At 65.1% G+C, this 19,890-nt stretch overlaps 1 protein-coding gene across 2 annotated transcripts; it reads right to left on the bottom strand.

Annotated features, from left to right (window-relative positions):
- Nucleotides 1-199: 199 nt before the first annotated feature.
- PLSCR3 (phospholipid scramblase 3) lies at nt 200-19,250 on the bottom strand. Of its 2 annotated transcripts, none has more exons than XM_084616420.1 (8): nt 19,164-19,250; nt 17,023-17,117; nt 10,715-10,944; nt 8,810-8,852; nt 6,831-7,051; nt 3,947-4,108; nt 2,671-2,832; nt 200-1,660 (listed from the first exon to the last, which is right to left on the bottom strand). In XM_084616420.1, the coding sequence occupies exons 2-8, from the start codon at nt 17,033-17,035 to the stop codon at nt 1,598-1,600; spliced, it is 894 nt and encodes a 297-aa protein (XP_084472546.1). In that variant the 5' UTR covers nt 17,036-17,117; nt 19,164-19,250; the 3' UTR covers nt 200-1,597. The 2 variants fall into 2 exon arrangements, with proteins under 2 accessions (XP_084472546.1, XP_084472547.1); XM_084616421.1 differs by lacking the exon at nt 19,164-19,250 and adding an exon at nt 18,446-18,545.
- Between the last annotated feature and the right edge of the window lie 640 nt (nt 19,251-19,890).

The raw sequence follows: 19,890 nt of genomic DNA, 5'->3' as shown, positions 1-19,890 counted from the left end.
TGGGGCAGGGCAAGATGGGTGGGAGGTGGGGGTACCAGGGTGGTGAGCGCAGGAGGAGTTGTGGGGGGCAGAGGGAGATGGATTTCGGGGGGACAATGAGGGGTGGGGGGAAGGATATGGGGGGCAGAGAGGAAGAGGAGAGAGAGAGCACGAGGAAGGGGCTCACGGACGAGGAGCCAGGACAGAGGAGCCGTGGACACCCAGGGTCTTAGCCTTTTATTGGTTTTGGTTGCCCATGGAGGAACGCCCAGCAAAACCCTCCGTCGAGAGACAAGGTCCAGTCCCTTCCTCTCCCCTCCCCTCCAGTCTCCTCCCCCCTCCACTCCCCTCACGAACGAAAGACACAGTGGAGTTGTCCAAGGTTGTCGTCTCTCGCGGTGGCCAATAGGGCTCCATCTTGGGTTGGCTTCCATCCATCGTGGCCAACCTCCCACCATCTTGGGTTGGCTTCCATCCATCGTGGCCAACCGCCCTCAATCTTGGGTTGGCTTCCATCCATCGTGGCCAACGTGCCTCCGCGGTTGGTATGACTATCTTAGCCAAGGCTCCTCCATCTTGGGTTGGCTTCCATCCATCGTGGCCAACAGCCCTCTAGCTTGGGTTGGCTTCCATCCATCGTGACCAACTTCCCTCCATCTTGGGTTGGCTTCCATCCATCGTGGCCAACAGCCCTCCATCTTGGGTTGGCTTCCATCCATCGTGGCCAACCGCCCTCCATCTTGGGTTGGCTTCCATCCATCGTGGCCAACGTGCCTCCGCGGTTGGCATGACTATCTTAGCCAAGGCTCCTCCATCTTGGGTTGGCTTCCATCCATCACGGCCAACAGCCCTCTAGCTTGGGTTGGCTTCCATCCATCGCGGCCAACGGCCCACCATCTTGGGTTGGCTGGCCTCTCTCTTGGCCCACATGACGCCACCGTGGGTTGGCATCATTTCATGCTGGCCATAGCTCCTCCATTGGTCAAGCCAACCCTATCCTTCCTCCACTGTGGCTTGACGCCCCTCCCTCAGCATCAGGAATTCAGGGGAACCCCATTAAAAAGCACCATGATGCTCCCCCCACAAAGCCCCCTTTAAGGTTCAGCGCAAGACACTTTGTTATAAGCGATAAATACACAAAATACAGAATGAGAAATATCTATAGTTAAGAGATTTGGCTTCAGGATGTTGCCACCACTGGCTTAGTGTTGAAGGGACCCCCCCTCAGCCGACAGGTGGGGGCAGGGGATATGAAGGCCCCAGGAACTTGGCAGCCAATGGAGGCCAGAGTTTCCTGTCTGGGTGAAGGTCCTAAAGACGCCTTGGTGGGAGAAGGCCTGGGGCTTGATGTTCTTCACATACAACCAAAAGAGCCCCCATCGTGCTGTATACCGAGCCCCATGGCACAGGACACACCCACACCCGCAGGCCTCCTTGCCGCCTCTGCAAACAGTCTCACTGCCCTGACACCCACGCCAGCCCATAAACACGCTGTCCTATTCATAAAGACCCCTCATTGGTGTTAGAGATGAGATGGGAGCCCCTGTTGGTGTCAGCAGTGGGATGGGGGGGTCCTCATAAGTGGCAGCGAGTGGGAGGTGCGGGGGTCCAGCTGCTTCTAACTGCTCAGCACCGTGCTCCTCTGGCTGGTCTTGCCCACCTTCTCGAAGAACATGTAATCCTGGGGAAGGAAAAAGAGAAGAAGAGGGCTTTGAACAGACACAGAGTCTAGTGCTTTCCAAATCGGCCGATCTCCAATCTCGGGGTGGGATCACCATGGAAAGAAAACGGGTCCTGGCCCCTGCACCCTGGGGGCTCCGGTTATGAGAAGAGGAGGTGGGGTGGTGGTGGAATGGCGGAAGAGGGCAGGTGGGGAGAGGTGGGTGGAGGGGGAGGTAGGGCGGGCTGGTGGCATGAAAAAGAGGTTGGCTGGTGGCAGCAATGGGACGAGGGAGGGCATGTTGGTTGGGGTGGAAATGGGGGAGAGGTTGAATGAGGTGCTTGGTGGGAGAGGTGGGATGGCTATTCATTGGTGGGAGCGGTGGGATGGCTATTCACTGGTGGCAGAGGTGGGATGAGGATGGCAAAGAGGCACTACGTGACAGTTGATGCGAGTGGGGGGAAGGGGAAGTTAGGGTGGCCAGTGGCAGTAGCGGGGGGAGGGCGCTCACTGGTGGGACCGATAGACTGGGGAGAGGGTGATCTCCCGTGGGCTGTAATCCGTTGGCCTATTTTGGTTGTTGGGTTTCGTGTGTGGGTACAGGATGGGGCTGGTGGCCTGTGAGATACAGGAGGTCAGACAAGATGGTCCCTTCTGGCCTTAAACTCTGTGACGGTTGGGGGCGGGGGTGGAAAGGGAAGAAACTGGCTGTATTGGTCGGTGGACAGGGAGAGAGGGTGGGCAGGTTGGTTGGTGTCACACATCGGATGAGGGCAGAGGTCAACTGGTAGCAAAACAGAAGAAGGTGATTTGTCGACGGGGGTGGTGGGATGGCGAGGTTGGGTTGATTGGTGTTAGCGGGGGGATGGCGAGGTTGGGTTGATTGGTGGCAGTGGTGGGATGGCGAGGTTGGGTTGATTGGTGGCAGCGGGGGGATGGAGAGGTTGGGTTGATTGGTGGCAGGGGGGGGATGGAGAGGTTGGGTTGATTGGTGGCAGAGATGGGATGGAGGGGAGCGGGGGGGCACTCACGATGAGGAAGCAGGCCCCCAGCAGCACAGCCTTCATCTTGACGTCCAGGTCCACGGGGAACTGGATGCCGAAGACATCGGTGTCGGTGAAGACCTCCTTGAGCAGCCCCCCCCACTGCTTACTGATCCGGCCCACGCCCCGCGACTCATCGCTCGTCTTCACCTGTGGGGAGGGGAGCAGCACCGAATGTGAGTCAGACGCTGCCCCACGGGGCCCAGGAGAGACCATTACCCGCCCCACTCCCCCCCGCAAGGGACAATGCCCTTTGGGGCGCGCCCAATGCAGGAAGTCCCGCCCCCGAGGCAGTTCCTGAACAGGAAGTGCCTCAGCTGCCAATCCTCCCTGCCCTGTACACCCGTAGTCCACGCCCCATACAGGAAGTGCCCCCATAGCTCCTCCCCCTGGGACATGCCAACACAGGAAGTGCCCCAGAAAGCCCTCCCACCTGACGAAGCCCCAGTGCTCCTAGTCCCCCACCTAGGCCGAACCCATCTACCACCACAGCCCCCCATCTCGGACATCCTCCCCCACACCCCATTCCTGTATCCTCCCCAAGCACCCCCTCCTCCAACTACCCTCCCACACCACGATGCAAATTCCCCCCATCCAGCCCCCCAACACCCCTCCACCGAGACGCCTACCCCAGATGCCCCGTGTCCTGCCCCCCAGATGCGTCCCCTCCACCGAGACGCCAACCCCAGACGCCCCCCCATCCAGCCCTGCAGATGCGTCCCCTCCACCAAGACACCAAGCCCAGACCCAGATGCCCCCCGTCCTGCCCCCCAGATATGCCTTCTCCACCAAGACGCCAAGCCCAGACCCAGACACACACCCATCCTGCCCCCCAGATATCCCCACTCCACCAAGACACCAACCCCAGACCCAGAAGCCCCGTCCTGTCCCCCACATGCCCCCCCTCCACTGAGATGCCAACCCCAGTCCCAGATGCCCCATCCTGCTCCCAGATATACCCCCTCCAGGCCCAGATGCCCCCCCGTCCTGCCCCCATCCACCGACACCAACTGCAGACCCAGATGCCCTGTCCTGCCCCCCACAGGCCCCCTCCAGGCCCAGATGCCCCTCACCCTGCCCCCTCCCACCGAGATGCCAACCCCCGGCCCAAACACCCCCATCCAGCCCCCCAGATACGCCCCCCTCCACCGAGACGCCAACCCCAGTCTCAGACGCCCCCCTATCCTGCCCCCCAGATAAGCCCCCTCCAGGCCCAGCTGCCCCCCTCCAAAGCGAGGCCAACCCCCGCCCGGCCCCCCGCTACCTCGAAGTTGACGTCCCCCCCGCAGCGGAAGACACAGCAGGGCCCCAGCACCCGCAGCACCGTCTGCTTCTGGGCGTCCTGGACGGAGAACTTGGGGGTGAAGGGGTGCCAGGTCTGCACCACGTGCCCGATCGTGGTGCCCGGGGGGCACTGCACCTCCAGCTGGGGGGGGGGGAGGGCAGGGAGAGACACACACCAGGCAGGGGTTAGAATGGGGGCGGCAGGGAGAAACCCCCCGCCCCGTGTCCCCACCGAAACCAGCCCCCCGGGAGTGGGGCTGGGAGTCCTGGAGATTGGGGGGGAGGCAGTGGGGGGCCCAGATTTGTGGGGGGTCATGGGGCGCTTGCCTCCCGGGGGGGGAGCCGGGTGGCGGGTGTGGGTTCCCTGAGCGGGCGGGGGGGGTACACTGGGGAGCCTAGGCTGGGAAAAGAGGGGTCAGGGCAGAGGGGGAGCCCCGGGAGGGGAGGGGGGTACCTGGGGCTGTGGGGGGGTAGGAGCCGTGCCTGGGGCCAGGGCGTTGCGGGGAGAGATAGGGGAATAGCACAGGACTGGGGGGGGGGGATTGGGGCAGCAGGGCGCCAGGGTGGTGGGTCATGGGGGGGCAGTAAGGTCAGAGAGGGACATGGGGGGTGCAGCGGAGGGGAGGGGGAGAGACACAGGGGGGCACAGCAAGGTAAGGGAGGGACACGGGCAGGACACAGGGGTGGTACAGGGGTGGGGGAGGGACACAGGTGGGGTGCGGGGGGGACCAACAGGGAGGGACACAGAGGGTGCAGCGGGGTGGGGGAGGGACATGGGCAGGACACAGGGGTGGGGTGGGGCAGGGACGTGGGGGTACCCGGGTGGGGGAGGGACATGGGCCGGACACAGGGGGGTGCCGGGGTTGGGGAGAGACATGGGTGGGACATGGGAGTGGGGGAGGGACACAGGCAGGACATAGGGTGGTGCCAGGGTGGGGGAGGGACACGGGGTGGTGCTGGGGTGAGATACGGGGTGGGTTGTCAGTGTGCGGGAGGGACTTGGGGGGGGTACCAGGGTGGGGGAGGGACACAGGTAGGACTCAGGGGGGCTGTCAGGGTGCGGGAGGGACATGGGGTGGGGCCGGGGTGGGGGAGGGTGCCAGGATGGGGGAGGGACACAAGGGGGTTGTCAGGGTGCGGGAGGGACTCGGAGGGGGGTACCAGGGTGGGGGAGGGACACAGGTAGGACTCAGGGGGGTTGTCAGGGTGCGGGAGGGACACAGGGGTGGGGCCGGGGTGGGGGAGGGTGCCAGGATGGGGGAGGGACACAGGGGGGTTGTCGGGGTGCGGGAGGGACTCGGGGGGGGGGGTACCAGGGTGGGGGAGGGACACAGGTAGGACACAGGGGGGTTGTCAGGGTGTGGGAGGGACATGGGGGTGGGGCCAGGGTGGGGGAGGGTGCCAGGATGGGGGAGGGACACAGGGGGGTTGTCAGGGTGCGGGAGGGACTTGGAGGGGGTACCAGGGTGGGGGAGGGACACAGGTAGGACTCAGGGGGGCTGTCAGGGTGCGGGAGGGACATGGGGTGGGGCCAGGGTGGGGGAGGGTGCCAGGATGGGGGAGGGACACAAGGGGGTTGTCAGGGTGTGGGAGGGACTCGGGGGGGGGTACCAGGGTGGGGGAGGGACACAGGTAGGACTCAGGGGGGTTGTCAGGGTGCGGGAGGGACACAGGGGTGGGGCCGGGGTGGGGGAGGGTGCCAGGATGGGGGAGGGACACAGGGGGGTTGTCGGGGTGCGGGAGGGACTCGGGGGGGGGGGTACCAGGGTGGGGGAGGGACACAGGTAGGACACAGGGGGGTTGTCAGGGTGTGGGAGGGACATGGGGGTGGGGCCAGGGTGGGGGAGGGTGCCAGGATGGGGGAGGGACACAGGGGGGTTGTCAGGGTGCGGGAGGGACACAGGGGGGTTGTCAGGGTGCGGGAGGGACTTGGAGGGGGTACCAGGGTGGGGGAGGGACACAGGTAGGACTCAGGGGGGCTGTCAGGGTGCGGGAGGGACATGGGGTGGGGCCAGGGTGGGGGAGGGTGCCAGGATGGGGGAGGGACACAAGGGGGTTGTCAGGGTGTGGGAGGGACTCGGGGGGGGGGTACCAGGGTGGGGGAGGGACACAGGTAGGACTCAGGGGGGTTGTCAGGGTGCGGGAGGGACATGGGGGTGGGGCCGGGGTGGGGGAGGGTGCCAGGATGGGGGAGGGACACAAGGGGGTTGTCAGGGTGCGGGAGGGACTCGGGGGGGTTGTCGGGGTGCGGGAGGGACACGGGCAGGACACAGGGTGGTGCCGGGATGGGGGAGGGACACGGGACAGACACAGGGGGGTTGTCAGTGTGCAGGAGGGACGGGGGGGATCTGGGAGTGGGGGAGGGACACAAGCAGGACACGGGGGGGGTTGTCGGGGTGCGGAAGGGCCACAGGGGGGTGCTGGGGTGGGGGAGGGACACGGGCAGGACACAGGGGTGTTGTCGGGGTGGGGGAGGGACACGGGGGGGGGTACCGGGGTGGGGGAGGGACATGGGCCGGACACAGGGTGGTGCCGGGATGGGGGGAGGGACACGGGACAGACACGGGGGTGTCACGGTGGGGGAGGGACACCGGTGGGACATGGGAGTGGGGGAGGGACACGGGCAGGACACAGGGTGGTGCCGGGGTGCGGGAGGACATGGGTGGGACACGGGGGGGTGCCGAGGTGGGGGAGGGACACGGGGGGGACACGGGGGTTGTCGGGGTGCGGGGGGTACCGGGGTGGGGGAGGGACACGGGCGGGACACGGGGGGGTTGTCGGGGTGCAGGAGGGACACGGGGGGGTACCAGAGTGGGGGAGGGACGCGGGGGTGGGGCCGGGGCCAGAGGGGGTCCGTCCCTCACCTCCTGCAGGCAGCAGGGGCACCAGCAGGAGGCGCACTTGAGGGGGCGCAGGAGGTGCAGGGCGGGGCGCCCCCCCGGCTCGGCCAGGCTCAGCCGGAGGCGCCGCAGGGACCCGCAGCAGTTGCGGGTGCAGCAGTCGCTCTGCTCCTCGGCCTCGAAGAGCCGCCGGCCCAGCCCGTCCCGCAGCTCGTACTTGTTGGCGGTCTCGAAGCCGATGACGGCTGGGAGGGGAGGAGGGGAGACAGTTACGGCCGTGACACCGCCCTCGCCGACCGTCATGGCCGCCCTCGCACCCGTCATGGCCGCCATCACCAACCATCATGGCCGCCCTCGCACCCATCATGGCCACCCCTCGTCGACATCACACCAGTCATGGCCGCCATCACCAACCGTCATGGCCGCCCTCGTTGCCAACCGTCATGGCCGCCCTCATCACCATCACAACCGTCATGGCCGCTGTCATCACCAACCGCCACGGCCGCCCTCGTCGCCATCACAACCGTCACGGCCGCTGTCATCAGCAACCGTCATGGCCGCCCCTCGTCGCCCTCACACCCGTCATGGCCGCCCCTCGTCACCATCGCCAACTGTCACGGCCGCTGTCATCGCCAACCGTCATGGCCGCCCTCACACCCGTCATGGCCGCCCCTCGTCGCCATCACACCCGTCATGGCCGCCCTCGCAAGCGTCATGGCCGCCCTCGTCGACATCACCAACCGTCGCCCACGCCGTCCTCGTCGCCAACCATCATGGCCACCCTCATCACCATCACAACCGTCATGGTTGCCCTCATTGCCATCACAACCGTCATGGCCGCTGTCATCACCAACCGTCACGGCCGCTGTCATCGGCAACTGTCATGGTCGCCCTCGTCGCCCTCACACCCGTCATGGCCGCCCCTCGTCGCCATCGCCAACCGTCACGGCCGCTGTCATCGCCAACCGTCATGGCCGCCCCTCGTCGCCATCACACCCGTCATGGCCGCCCTCGCAACCATCATGGCCGCCCTCGTCGACATCACCAACCGTCATGGCCGCCCTCGTCGCCAACTATCATGGCCACCCTCGTCGCCCTCACACCCGTCATGGCCGCCCCTCGTCGCCAACCGTCACGGCCGCCCTCATCGCCCTCACACCCGTCATGGCCGCCCCTCGTCGCCAACCGTCACGGCCGCCCTCATCACCATCACAACCGTCACGGCCACTGTCATCGCCAACCGTCATGGCCAGGGTGTCATGAGAGGCCGGGGTGTGTGTTGTGTGTGGCTGAGTCAATGGCATGTGTGTGTAGTTGCCATGTTGTGTACATCTGAGAGGACTGTGTGTGTGTGTCATTGGGGTGTTGTGTACGGTTGAGAGGACGGTGTGTGTGTTGTGTATGGCTGAGTCAATGGCGTGTGTGTGTAGTTGCTGTGTTGTGTATGGCTGAGAGGATTGTGTGTGTGTGTGTGTGTCATTGGGGTGTTGTGTACGGCTGAGAGGCCGGGGTGTGTTGTGTGTGGCTGAGTCAATGGCGTCTGTGTGTAGTTGGCGTGTTGTGTACGGCTGAGAGGATTGTGTGTGTGTGTGTGTGTGTGTGTGTCATTGGGGTGTTGTGTACGGCTGAGAGGCCGGGGTGTGTTGTGTGTGGCTGAGTCAATGGCGTCTGTGTGTAGTTGGCGTGTTGTGTATGGCTGAGAGGATTGTGTGTGTGTGTGTGTCATCAGGGTGTTGTGTACGGCTGAGAGGCCGGGGTGTGTTGTGTGTGGCTGAGTCAATGGCGGGTGTGTGTGATTGGGGTGCTGTGTACGGCTGAGAGGACAGTGTGTGCGGTTGGTGTGCTGTGTACGGCTGGCACGGGCTGTGTGTTGTGTGTGGCTGAGAGGAGGTTGTGTTGTGCGGCGCTGGGAGGGGGAGGGGGCGGGGGCGGGGGGGGGTTGTGTAGCGGGGGAGGACGGTGTGGGCGCGGCACACACCCCGTGCGGTGTTTCCCTCACTCACCTTCCACCAGCTCCACTTTCTGCTGGATCAGAACCTGGTCGATCTGAAAAGAGCCAAAGGGGCCGGGGTAGGGAGAGACTCAGACCCCCCCAACCCCCTCCCAGAGCCGGGGAGAGAACCCAGGAGTCCGGGCTCCCAGCCCCCCCTGCTCTAACCCACCAGCCCCCAACCCCCTCCCAGAGCCGGGGAGGGAACCCAGGAGCCCGGGATCCCAGCCCCCCCTGCTCTAACCCACCAGCCCCCACTCCCCTCCCAGAGCCGGGGAGGGAACCCAGGAGTCCGGGCTCCCAGCCCCCCCTGCTCTAATCCACCAGTCCCCACTCCCCTCCCAGAGCCGGGGAGAGAACCCAGGAGTCCGGGCTCCCAGCCCCCCCTGCTCTAACCCACCAGCCCGCATCCCCTCCCAGAACTGGGGAGAGAACCCAGGAGCCCGGGCTCCCAGCCCCCCCTGCTCTAACCCACCAGCCCGCATCCCCTCCCAGAACTGGGGAGAGAACCCAGGAGCCCGGGCTCCCAGCCCCCCCTGCTCTAACCCACCAGCCCCCACTCCCCTCCCAGAGCTGGGGAGGGAACCCAGGAGTCCGGGCTCCCAGCCCCCCCCTGCTCTAACCCACCAGTCCCCACTCCCCTCCCAGAGCCGGGGAGAGAACCCAGGAGTCCGGGCTCCCAGCCCCCCCTGCTCTAACCCACCAGCCTGCATCCCCTCCCAGAACTGGGGAGAGAACCCAGGAGCCCGGGCTCCCAGCCCCCCCGCTGCTCTAACCCACCAGCCCCCAGCCCCCTCCCAGAGCCGGGGAGGGAACCCAGGAGTCCGGGCTCCCAGCCCCCCCTGCTCTAACCCACCAGACCCCACTCCCCTCCCAGAGCCGGGGAGAGAACCCAGGAGTCAGGGCTCCCAGCCCCCCCCTGCTCTAACCCACCAGCCCCCAACCCCCTCCCAGAGCCGGGAAGAGAACCCAGGAGTCCGGGCTCCCAGCCCCCCCTGCTCTAACCCACCAGCCCGCATCCCCTCCCAGAACTGGGGAGAGAACCCAGGAGTCCGGGCTTCCAGCCCCCCCTGCTCTAACCCACCAGCCCCCAGCCCCCTCCCAGAGCCGGGGAGAGAACCCAGGAGTCCGGGCTTCCAGCCCCCCCTGCTCTAACCCACCAGCCCCCAACCCCCTCCCAGAACCGGGGAGGAAACCCAGGAGCCCGGGCTCCCAGCCCCCCCTGCTCTAACCCACCAGCCCCCAACCCCCTCCCAGAGCCGGGGAGAGAACCCAGGAGTCCGGGCTCCCAGCCCCCCCTGCTCTAACCCACCAGCCCCCAACCCCCTCCCAGAGCCGGGGAGAGAACCCAGGAGTCCGGGCTCCCAGCCCCCCCTGCTCTAACCCACCAGCCCCCAACCCCCTCCCAGAGCCGGGGAGAGAACCCAGGAGTCCGGGCTCCCAGCCCCCCCTGCTCTAACCCACCAGCCCGCATCCCCTCCCAGAGCCGGGGAGAGAACCCAGGAGTCCGGGCTCCCAGCCCCCCCCTGCTCTAACCCACCAGTCCCCACTCCCCTCCCAGAGCCGGGGAGAGAACCCAGGAGTCCGGGCTCCCAGCCCCCCCCTGCTCTAACCCACCAGTCCCCACTCCCCTCCCAGAGCCGGGGAGAGAACCCAGGAGTCCGGGCTCCCAGCCCCCCCTGCTCTAACCCACCAGCCCCCAACCCCCTCCCAGAACCGGGGAGAGAACCCAGGAGTCCTGGCTCCCAGCCCCCCACCCCCACCCCCACCCACCAGCCCCCCTCCAGTCAGGTTCACTGCCACTAAGATGCGGCCACCTCTGGGGCGGGGCGGCCGGTGACACGGGGACCCCTCGCCTGGCGCCGAGATGCGGCCAGCTCTGGGGCGGGTCACGGTTCCCGTTTACACCCCCACTCACCTGCATTAGATACTCCAGCCCCGGGGGGATGCCGGTGGACACGGGCAGATAGGGCGTGATGGCCGAGTGGGGGTGTTGAGCGGCGGGGTCCCCGTATGCCTGGGGCGGGGCCTGGGGCTGGACCAGTGGCCCCGTGCCCGGATTGGAGGAGGGGTACACGTTGAATCCCAGGGCGGGGGCGGGGGCGGGGCTGGGGTACGGGGCAGAGGGGTAGGTAGCCTGGGGGTAACCTGTGAATGAAAGAGGGGGGACAGGGTTAAAAATCAACCCCCCCCCCATCAAATTCCTCCCCCAGTATTACTGGTTACACAGGGACCCCTCCCCCAGCTCCTTGGGAACTACAAGTCCCAGAACTCCTTGGGCCAGGCAGCCCCCCCCCTTAAAGGGCCAGCGCACCCCTCACCCCGCAGCAGTTCACAGTCAGGCTGGCAGGACATAAGCGGGGGGGGTCCCCGCCGGGATCGGTTCTGTGAGTTAATTAACGGCGTCCAGACTCATAGACTATCAGGGCTGGAAGGGACCTCAGGCGGTCATCTCGTCCAACCCCCCACCCCGGCTCAGAGCAGGACCAATCCCCAATTCCTGCCCCAGATCCCGAAACGGCCCCCTCAGGGATTGAACTCGCAACCCTGGCTTTAGCAGGCCAAGGCCCAAACCGCCGCGCGCTCCCTCCCCGTGCCGATAAAGCGTGCGGCCATTAGCAGGAGCGTGGTCAGCCGGACGGCGAGCGCGGCTGCCGGGGCATTTCCGGGGCATTTCCGGCTCGGGGACCCTCCTACCCCGCCCCCCGGGGTGCGGGGTTTTGAGGGGGTGCGTAGAGGGGCAGGTATCCCGCTCCTGGGGGAAACGGACTGGCTGATTGGGGGAAGGACCCACAGCTGGGGCCCCGCCCCCATCAGCCCACACCTGGCCCTGATATAAGGGTCCGTCTCAGCCCAGGCCGGGGAGCTCAGGGTCCCGGGCGGGGAGCCGGGCTGGGGAAGGGCAAAGGGGGGCTCCGGCTCGGCCACTCCCCAGGCTGAACCCTTGTTTAAGGCCTAAGGGGGGTACTGGGGGCGCAGAGGGGCAGCCCGGGGATAGGCGGAGGCAGCTGGTCCCACCCCCTTGCCAGTGATGAGTGGCCATCACAGTCTGCGTCTGCCCCAGGGAAAGGGGGCTGGAGGACCACCGGCCGTCGCCACTGAGGCAAGGTGGGCATAGCGGGTTGGGGGTTCCCCTGGGAGGGGAGACCAACAGTGGGGGGGGGTGCTGTGGGGCAGTACCCCAAGCTATGTCCCACTGGGGTCCGGGAGGGACACGGGGCCCTGAGGCAGGAGAGACACCGGCCAGCAGGGGGCGCTCCGAGTGCTGAGCCAATTCCCGGACTGACCAGTGGGAGGCGCCCTGCCGGTGAGCCGTCGATCGGGGTGGTCCGTGGCGAGTTCCCCCTCCGGGGCGCGCCTGGGCACCTCATTACGGGGGCGCACAGGTCAGGTGAGCGGCTGGCCTTGGGGGGGACGGGGGGGAGGTGGGAGGGGGCAGTGGGGTGAGAAGAGGGGGTGGGGGGAGTTTGGGACATGCAGGGCTGCGGTGGTTGGAAAAAGAGGCGGCTTTCCCCAGCTCCAGGCTGCCAGGGAGAGACCCCCCTCCTTCCCAGCCCCAGCTCGGGGGCTGCCGCTGGTGGGGAGACGGAGGGCACAGCCATCGCACGGGAGAGGTAAGACGCCGGGTATTAAAATATGAGTCGTGGGCTCTTATGTGTAGAACAAAAACAAAGTTAATTGTCAGTAAGGGTTGTTTTTATCTAGCGCTTTTATGCAAAGCACTTTCAGAAAGAAAGAAAGAAGAGTGAGAAGAAAAGGAAGAAAAAGAAAGAAAGAGGCAGAGTGGGAAAGACAGAGAAAGAAAAGAAGAGTGAGAAAGAAAGAGTGAGAAGAGAAGGAAGGAAGGAAGAGTGAAAAGAAAAGAAAAGAAAAGAAGAGTGAGAAAAAGAAAGAAAGAGGCAGAGTGGGAAAGACAAAGAAAGAAAGAAAGAAAGAAAGAAAGAAAGAAAGAGGCAGAGTGAGAAAGAAAGGAAGGAAGGAAGAGTGAGAAGAAAAGAAAAGAAGAGTGAGAAAGAAAGACAAAGAAAGAAAGAGGCAGAGTGGGAAAGACAAAGAAAGAAAAGAAGAGTGAGGAAGGAAGGAAGAGTGAGAAAGAAAGAAAGAAAGGAAGGAAGGAAGAGTGAGAAAGAAAGAAAGAAAGGAAGGAAGGAAGAGTGAGAAAGAAAGAAAGAAAGGAAGGAAGGAAGAGTGAGAAAGAAAAGGAGTGAAGAAAAGAGAGTGAGAAAGAAAGAAAAGAAGAGTGAGAGAAAAAAGAGAAAGAAAGAAAGAGTGAGAAAGAAAGAAAGAAAGAGGCAGAGTGGGAAAGACAAAGAAAGAAAAGAAGAGTGAGAAAGGAAGGAAGAAAGGAAGGAAGGAAGAGTGAGAAAGAAAAGGAGTGAGAAGAAAAGAGTGAGAAAGAAAGAAAGAAAAAAAGAAAAGAGTGAGAAAGAAAGAAAGAAAAAAAGAAAGAGGCAGAGTGAGAAAGAAAGGAAGGAAGGAAGAGTGAGAAAGAAAAGGAGTGAGAAGAAAAGAAAGAGTGAGAAAGAAAGAAAGAAAGAAAAAAAGAAAAGAGTAAGAAAGAAAGAGGCAGAGTGGGAAAGACAAAGAAAGAAAAGAAGAGTGAGAAAGGAAGGAAGAAAGGAAGAGTGAGAAAGAAAAGGAGTGAGAAGAAAAGAAGAGTGAGAAAGAAAAGAAGGAAGGAAGAGTGAGAAAGAAAGAAAAAGGAAGAGTGAGAAAGAAAGGAAGGAAGAAAGGAAGAGTGAGACAGAAAGGCCGAGCAGGAAAGACAGAAAGAGGCCGCGTGGGCCAGGCCGAAGGCGGGACTCCGCGGAGTGGCCCCCAGGGGCCGGCGAAAGCCGCCCGAGGCCAGGCCCTGGCTCTGGGGCGAGGGCGAAGAAGGGAGCGAAGCAGGACTGGAGGTGGAGGAGGGAGTGAGGCGGAGAGGAAGGAAGGGAGGGAGCCGGGAAAGCAGGAACGTGACACTGGAGGGAGCGAGGAAGGGCAGGGGCGGCTCTGTAACGAGCGCGTCGGGGCTCAGCCCATCTGACGGAGGCTGGGGCTGGGGAGTGACTCTGGGGCGTCCTGGTACCTCCACCCTGGTCCGGTTCGGCTGCATTCCCCATGTCAGCATCCCCGCCCAGCCCCCCCCGCCCCGCCCCCCGCGTGACTCATCCCGGCACTGAGGGTGCAGGGGGAGTGGGGGGCACCGGCAGAGCTGGGGGGGAGCCCAGGGCTGGGCTAGCAGGGGGCTGCGGGCCGGGAGTGGGGGGCACCGGCAGGGCTGGGGGGAGCCCAGGGCTGGGCTAGCAGGGGGCTGCGGGTCGGGAGTGGGGGGCGCCGGCAGGGCTGGGGGGGCAGAGCTGGGCTGGCAGCTGGCCCCATGCCCAGGCTGGCTCTGGGTTTAGCCGTGGGTGGGGCTCTGCCCTGGCTTCCTGTCCTGGGGCGGGATCTCGAAATGGGTTTTGTCTTTTCTTCCTCTGCATTCTCCACATTCTGATGTGCTGAACCAGCCAGAGCTGGGGGGGGAGAAGAGGGGGGAGGGGGGTGTACGGGGATAGATAGATAAAGGGGGGGATGGGGATAGATACAGGGGAGGGGGTGGATGGGGACGGATCGATGTGTTGGTGATGGCGGGAGACAGGGCTGGGTGGCAGGCTGAGAATGGATAGATTGGGGTGGGGGGCTGGAGGTGTAGTCTCTGGAGGGGCGGCTGGATTAAGGCGGGGTGTATGAGGTTGGGGGGAGGGATATATAGGGGGTGTTTATGGGGAGGGACAGAGGGGGGAGGGGTGGGTGGGGCTGGAGGGATGGAGGTGCAGATGGGTGGGTGGATGGATGGATAGAGGAGTGTCTATGGGGAGGGACAGGTGGAGGGGTGGATGGACAGAGGGGTGTCTATGGGGATGGAAAGATGGAGGGACAGATGGAGGGAAGGACGGAGGGAGGGGTGGATGGATGGATAGAGGGGTGTCTATGGGGAGGGACAGATGGAGGGGTGGAGGGGTGGATGGACAGAGGGGTGTCTATGGGGATGGAAAGATGGAGGGACAGATGGAGGGAAGGACGGAGGGAGGGGTGGATGGATGGATAGAGGGGTGTCTATGGGGAGGGACAGATGGAGGGGTGGAGGGGTGGATGGACAGAGGGGTGTCTATGGGGATGGAAAGATGGAGGGACAGATGGATGGAAGGACGGAGGGAGGGGTGGATGGATGGATAGAGGGGTGTCTATGGGGAGGGACAGATGGAGGGGTGGATGGACAGAGGGGTGTCTAGGGGGAGGGACAGATGGGGGGTGGATGGATGGAGAGATGGAGGGGTGTCTAGGGGAAGGTGAGGTGGAGGGATGGATGGATAGAGGGGTGTCTAGAGGGGTGCCTATGGGGACAGAGAGATGGAGGTACAGAGGGGAGGGAGGGAGGGGTGTCTATGGGGCAGGGAGCGGTGGAGGGATGGATAGAGGGGATGGACGGAGGGGTGGATGGAGGGATGGATAGAGGGGATGGACGGAGGGGTGGATGGATGGATGGATAGAGGAGTGTCTACAGGGAGGGATGGACGGAGGGGTGGAGGAATGGATGGATAGAGGGGTGTCTAGGTGGCCGGGAGGCGTGGAGGGATGGATAGATGGAGGGGTGTCTAGGGGGCAGGGAGGGGTGGAGGGATGGATAGAGGGGTGTCAGGGGACGGAGGGATGGATAGAGGGGTGTCAGGGGACGGAGGGATGGAGGTACGGGGGGGACAGAGGGAGGGGTGGAGGGATGGATGGATAGAGGGGTGTCAGGGGACGGAGGGATGGATAGAGGGGTGTCTAGAGGGCAGGGAGGGGTGGAGGGATGGATAGAGGGGTGCCTATGGGGACAGAGAGATGGAGGTACAGAGGGGACGGAGGGAGGGAGAGGTGTCTATGGGGCAGGGAGTGGTGGAGGGATGGATAGAGGGGTGTCTATGGGGACGGAGGGATGGAAGTGCAGAGGGAACGGACAGAGGGAGGGGTGGAGGGAGGGATGGATAGAGGGGTGTCAGGGGACGGAGGGATGGAGGTACGGGGGGGACAGAGGGAGGGGTGGAGGGATGGATGGATGGAGGGGTGTCAGGGGACGGAGGGATGGATAGAAGGGTGTCTAGGGGAACGGAGGGATGGAGGTACGGGGGGACAGAGGGAGGGGTGGAGGGATGGATGGATAGAGGGGTGTCAGGGGATGGAGGGATGGATAGAGGGGTGTCTAGGGGGATGGAGGGATGGATAGAGGGGTGTCTAGGGGGATGGAGGGATGGATAGAGGGGTGTCAGGGGACGGAGGGATGGAGGTACGGGGGGGACAGAGGGAGGGGTGGAGGGATGGATGGATGGAGGGGTGTCAGGGGACGGAGGGATGGATAGAAGGGTGTCTAGAGGAACGGAGGGATGGAGGTACGGGGGGACAGAGGGAGGGGTGGAGGGATGGATGGATAGAGGGGTGTCAGGGGATGGAGGGATGGATAGAAGGGTGTCTAGGGGGATGGAGGGATGGATAGAGGGGTGTCAGGGGACGGAGGGATGGATAGAGGGGTGTCTAGGGGGATGGAGGGATGGAGGGATGGATAGAGGGGTGTCAGGGGACGGAGGGATGGAGGTACGGGGGGGACAGAGGGAGGGGTGGAGGGATGGATGGATAGAGGGGTGTCAGGGGATGGAGGGATGGATAGAAGGGTGTCTAGGGGGATGGAGGGATGGATAGAGGGGTGTCAGGGGACGGAGGGATGGATAGAGGGATGTCAGGGGACGGAGGGATGGATAGAGGGGTGTCTAGGGGGATGGAGGGATGGAGGGATGGATAGAGGGGTGTCAGGGGACGGAGGGATGGAGGTACGGGGGGGACAGAGGGAGGGGTGGAGGGATGGATGGATAGAGGGGTGTCAGGGGATGGAGAGATGGATAGAAGGGTGTCTAGGGGGACGGAGGGATGGATAGAGGGGTGTCAGGGGACGGAGGGATGGATAGAGGGATGTCAGGGGACGGAGGGATGGATAGAGGGATGTCAGGGGGATGGAGGGATGGATAGAGGGGTGTCAGGGGACGGAGGGATGGAGGTACGGGTGGGACAGAGGGAGGGGTGGAGGGATGGATGGATAGAGGGGTGTCAGGGGATGGAGGGATGGATAGAAGGGTGTCTAGGGGGACGGAGGGATGGAGGTACAGAGGGGATGGACAGGGGGGCACATATCTGCCCCTGGCTCGGGGCAATTTGTCTCCCGCTGCCCCCTACCTGCTGCTGCCATGCTGGGGGGGGTCTCAGCTGCGGCCCCCCCGCGTCTCTCTCCGGCTCCTTTCCCCGCTCAGTGCCCCGGCTCCTCCCGGCTCCTGTGACGGAGAAGAGGGGGTCACGGGGTGGGTCAGGCGGGGGGGGTGGGCTTGGGTTGGGGTGCAGGAGGAACTGGGGTCACGCAGGGTGGGGATGGCCGGGGGGGGCAGGTTGTGTGGGCCCGGGGACCCCGAGGCCTCGTCACGCAGGCAGGGGGTCGGGGCTGATTTAAACCTGAGCTTGAGTCCCCTGCCCCTCCCCCAAAACCCCCCCAGCCCCACTTGCTACACGCAGACCCTCCTCTCCCCCCCCAACCCCCAAAGACCCCATTACACCAACCCCCACAAATTAACCCCCAGACCATGCCTCCTCCCACCCCGCCAGATATTCCCAGCCCCCCACAAAGCCCCCCCCAAGATGCCCACAGGTTCCCCGCATGCCCAGATACTCTCAGCTCCCCCCACAGATCCCCCAGATCTCCCCAAGATCCCTCCCCCACCCCCACACACAGGGGTCTGACAGCCCCACCGACACTCACACCCCGAGACACAACTCGGCCCACAACACACACTCAGCCCACACTTCCCGCGTCACCCAGTGCCACCCGATCCCAGGGCCTGCCCCCCCCTGCTCTAACCACTAGCCCCCTCTCCCATCCCAGAGCCGGGGAGAGAACCCAGGCGTCCTGGCTCCCAGCCCCCCCGGCTCTAACCACCAGCCCCCACTCCCCTCCCAGAGCCGGGGAGGGAACCCAGGAGTCCTGGCCCCCAGCCCCCGCCGCGGCTCCAACCCACCAGCCCCCACTCGCCTCCCAGAGCCGGGGAGGGAACCCAGGAGTCCTGGCTCCCAGCCCCCGCCCGGCTCCAACCCACCAGCCCCCATTCTCCTCCCAGAGCCGAGGAGGGAACCCAGGAGTCCTGGCCCCCAGCCTCCCCTGCTCTGACCCACCAGCCCCCACTCCCCTCCCAGAGCCGGGGAGGGAACCCAGGAGTCCTGGCTCCCAGCCCCCGCCCCGGCTCCAACCCACCAGCTCCCACTCGCCTCCCAGAGCCGGGGAGGGAACCCAGGAGTCCTGGCTCCCCGCCCCGGCTCCAACCCACCAGCCCCACTCCCCTCCCAGAGCCGGGGAGGGAACCCAGGAGTCCTGGCTCCCAGCCCCCGCCCGGCTCCAACCCACCAGCCCCCACTCGCCTCCCAGAGCCGGGGAGGGAACCCAGGAGTCCTGGCTCCCAGCCCCCGCCCGGCTCCAACCCACCAGCCCCCATTCGCCTCCCAGAGCCGGGGAGGGAACCCAGGAGTCCTGGCCCCCAGCCTCCCCTGCTCTGACCCACCAGCCCCCACTCCCCTCCCAGAGCCGGGGAGGGAACCCAGGAGTCCGGGGTCTTACATAAAGGACTTTCATTAGCGGCGCTGGAGCGCTGACGGGTGAGGCGCCCTGTGGAGCCGGACGGGCGGTGATGCTGGGAACACACCCCCCCCGCGCCGCCCCGGCTCCTCCCCCCACTGGATGGGGGGCAGGACAGCAGCCCCCCGCCCCCCGTCGATGGCCAGGCGCTCTCCCCGGCGCTGAGGTTCCCGGCCCTTTCCCGGGGGGTCGTCCTGACTCAGAGACACCCCCCTCCGTTCGAGGGTCCCCCCCAAATCCCAACACCCCCCCCGGCTCTAACCCCCCAGCCCCCACTCCCCTCCCAGAGCCGGGGAGAGAACCCAGGAGTCCTGGCTCCCACCCACCCCTTTTTTTTCTCTGCATCCCATCTGAGGGGGGGCAGCAACGCCCCACTGCGTGAGGGGGGGGGTCAGAGGGGCAGACCCAGCCCTAGACAGCGCGGGAGGGGAAATCTGGGCCAGGGACGAGTCAAGACTATGGAGCTGCTCCCGGTGGGAAGAGGGGGGTGCCCTGCCCCAGCCGCCCCCCCCCAAACCCTAAGGGCACCAGATTCTCCCCCCTCGGAGTCGGCCACAGCCCCGCCCCAGGTCTGGCTTTGTCTGAGTCCAGCCTCCCCCCCACCCCGCAAAACCCCTCTCCCCCCCCCCGGCTGCCCCCTCCTCTCCTGTCTCCTCCCCCTTCCCGGAGCACCCCCCCTCCCCCCGCCCAGGTCCCGTACCTCGGGGCGCGCCGCGGGGAGAGCGGGGCCGAGCCGAGCCGAGCTGGGCGGAGGGAGGAGGGAGGAGAGACCGGAATAGCCGGCCCCTCCCCCCGCCGGGCAGCCTCCCCCCTCCCCGATCCATGGGCCCGCCCCCGCTACCCCCCACCCATTCCCTGCCCCCCTCCCCGGTATCCCCCCCCCACCGCTTGCCCACCTTCCCCGTGTCCCCTGCCCCCCTTTCACACCCCCAGTATCCCCCGACCCCACTCCCTGCCCCCCTCACCGTGTGTGTGTGGGGGTGTGTGTCATGGGGGGGCAGCTGTGTGTGTGTGTGGGGGTGTGGGTGTGTGTCATGGGGGGGCAGCTGTGTGGGGGGGTGTCACGGGGGGGCAGCTGTGTGTGTGTGTGTGATTGGGGGGCTCTATGTGTGTGTGGGGGGTGTGGGGGGGTGTCATGGGGGGCAGCACCGTGGGTGAGTCAGTGGGGGGGCAGCTGTGTGTGGGGGGGTGTCACTGGGGGCAGCTGTGTGTGTGTGGGGGTTCTGTGGGGGGGTGTCATGGGGGGCAGCACCGTGGGTGTGTGTCACGGGGGGCAGCACCGTGGGTGTGTCATTGGGGGGCAGCTGTGGGGGGGGGCATCACGGGGGGGGCAGGTGTGTGTGTTTCATGGGGGGCCAGGCAGGGCTGTGACCGGGCGTCTCTGGGGTGTGGGGTAACTGTGGGCGGCAGCCGGCGCCCGCGGGCCT

Source organism: Lepidochelys olivacea, assembly GCF_965140295.1.
Source record: "Lepidochelys olivacea isolate rLepOli2 genome assembly, chromosome: 28".
NCBI classification, from domain to species: Eukaryota; Metazoa; Chordata; order Testudines; family Cheloniidae; genus Lepidochelys; species Lepidochelys olivacea.
The sequence above is the reverse complement of the archived record's forward strand: the minus strand, read 5'-3'. Positions and strand labels throughout refer to the sequence as shown.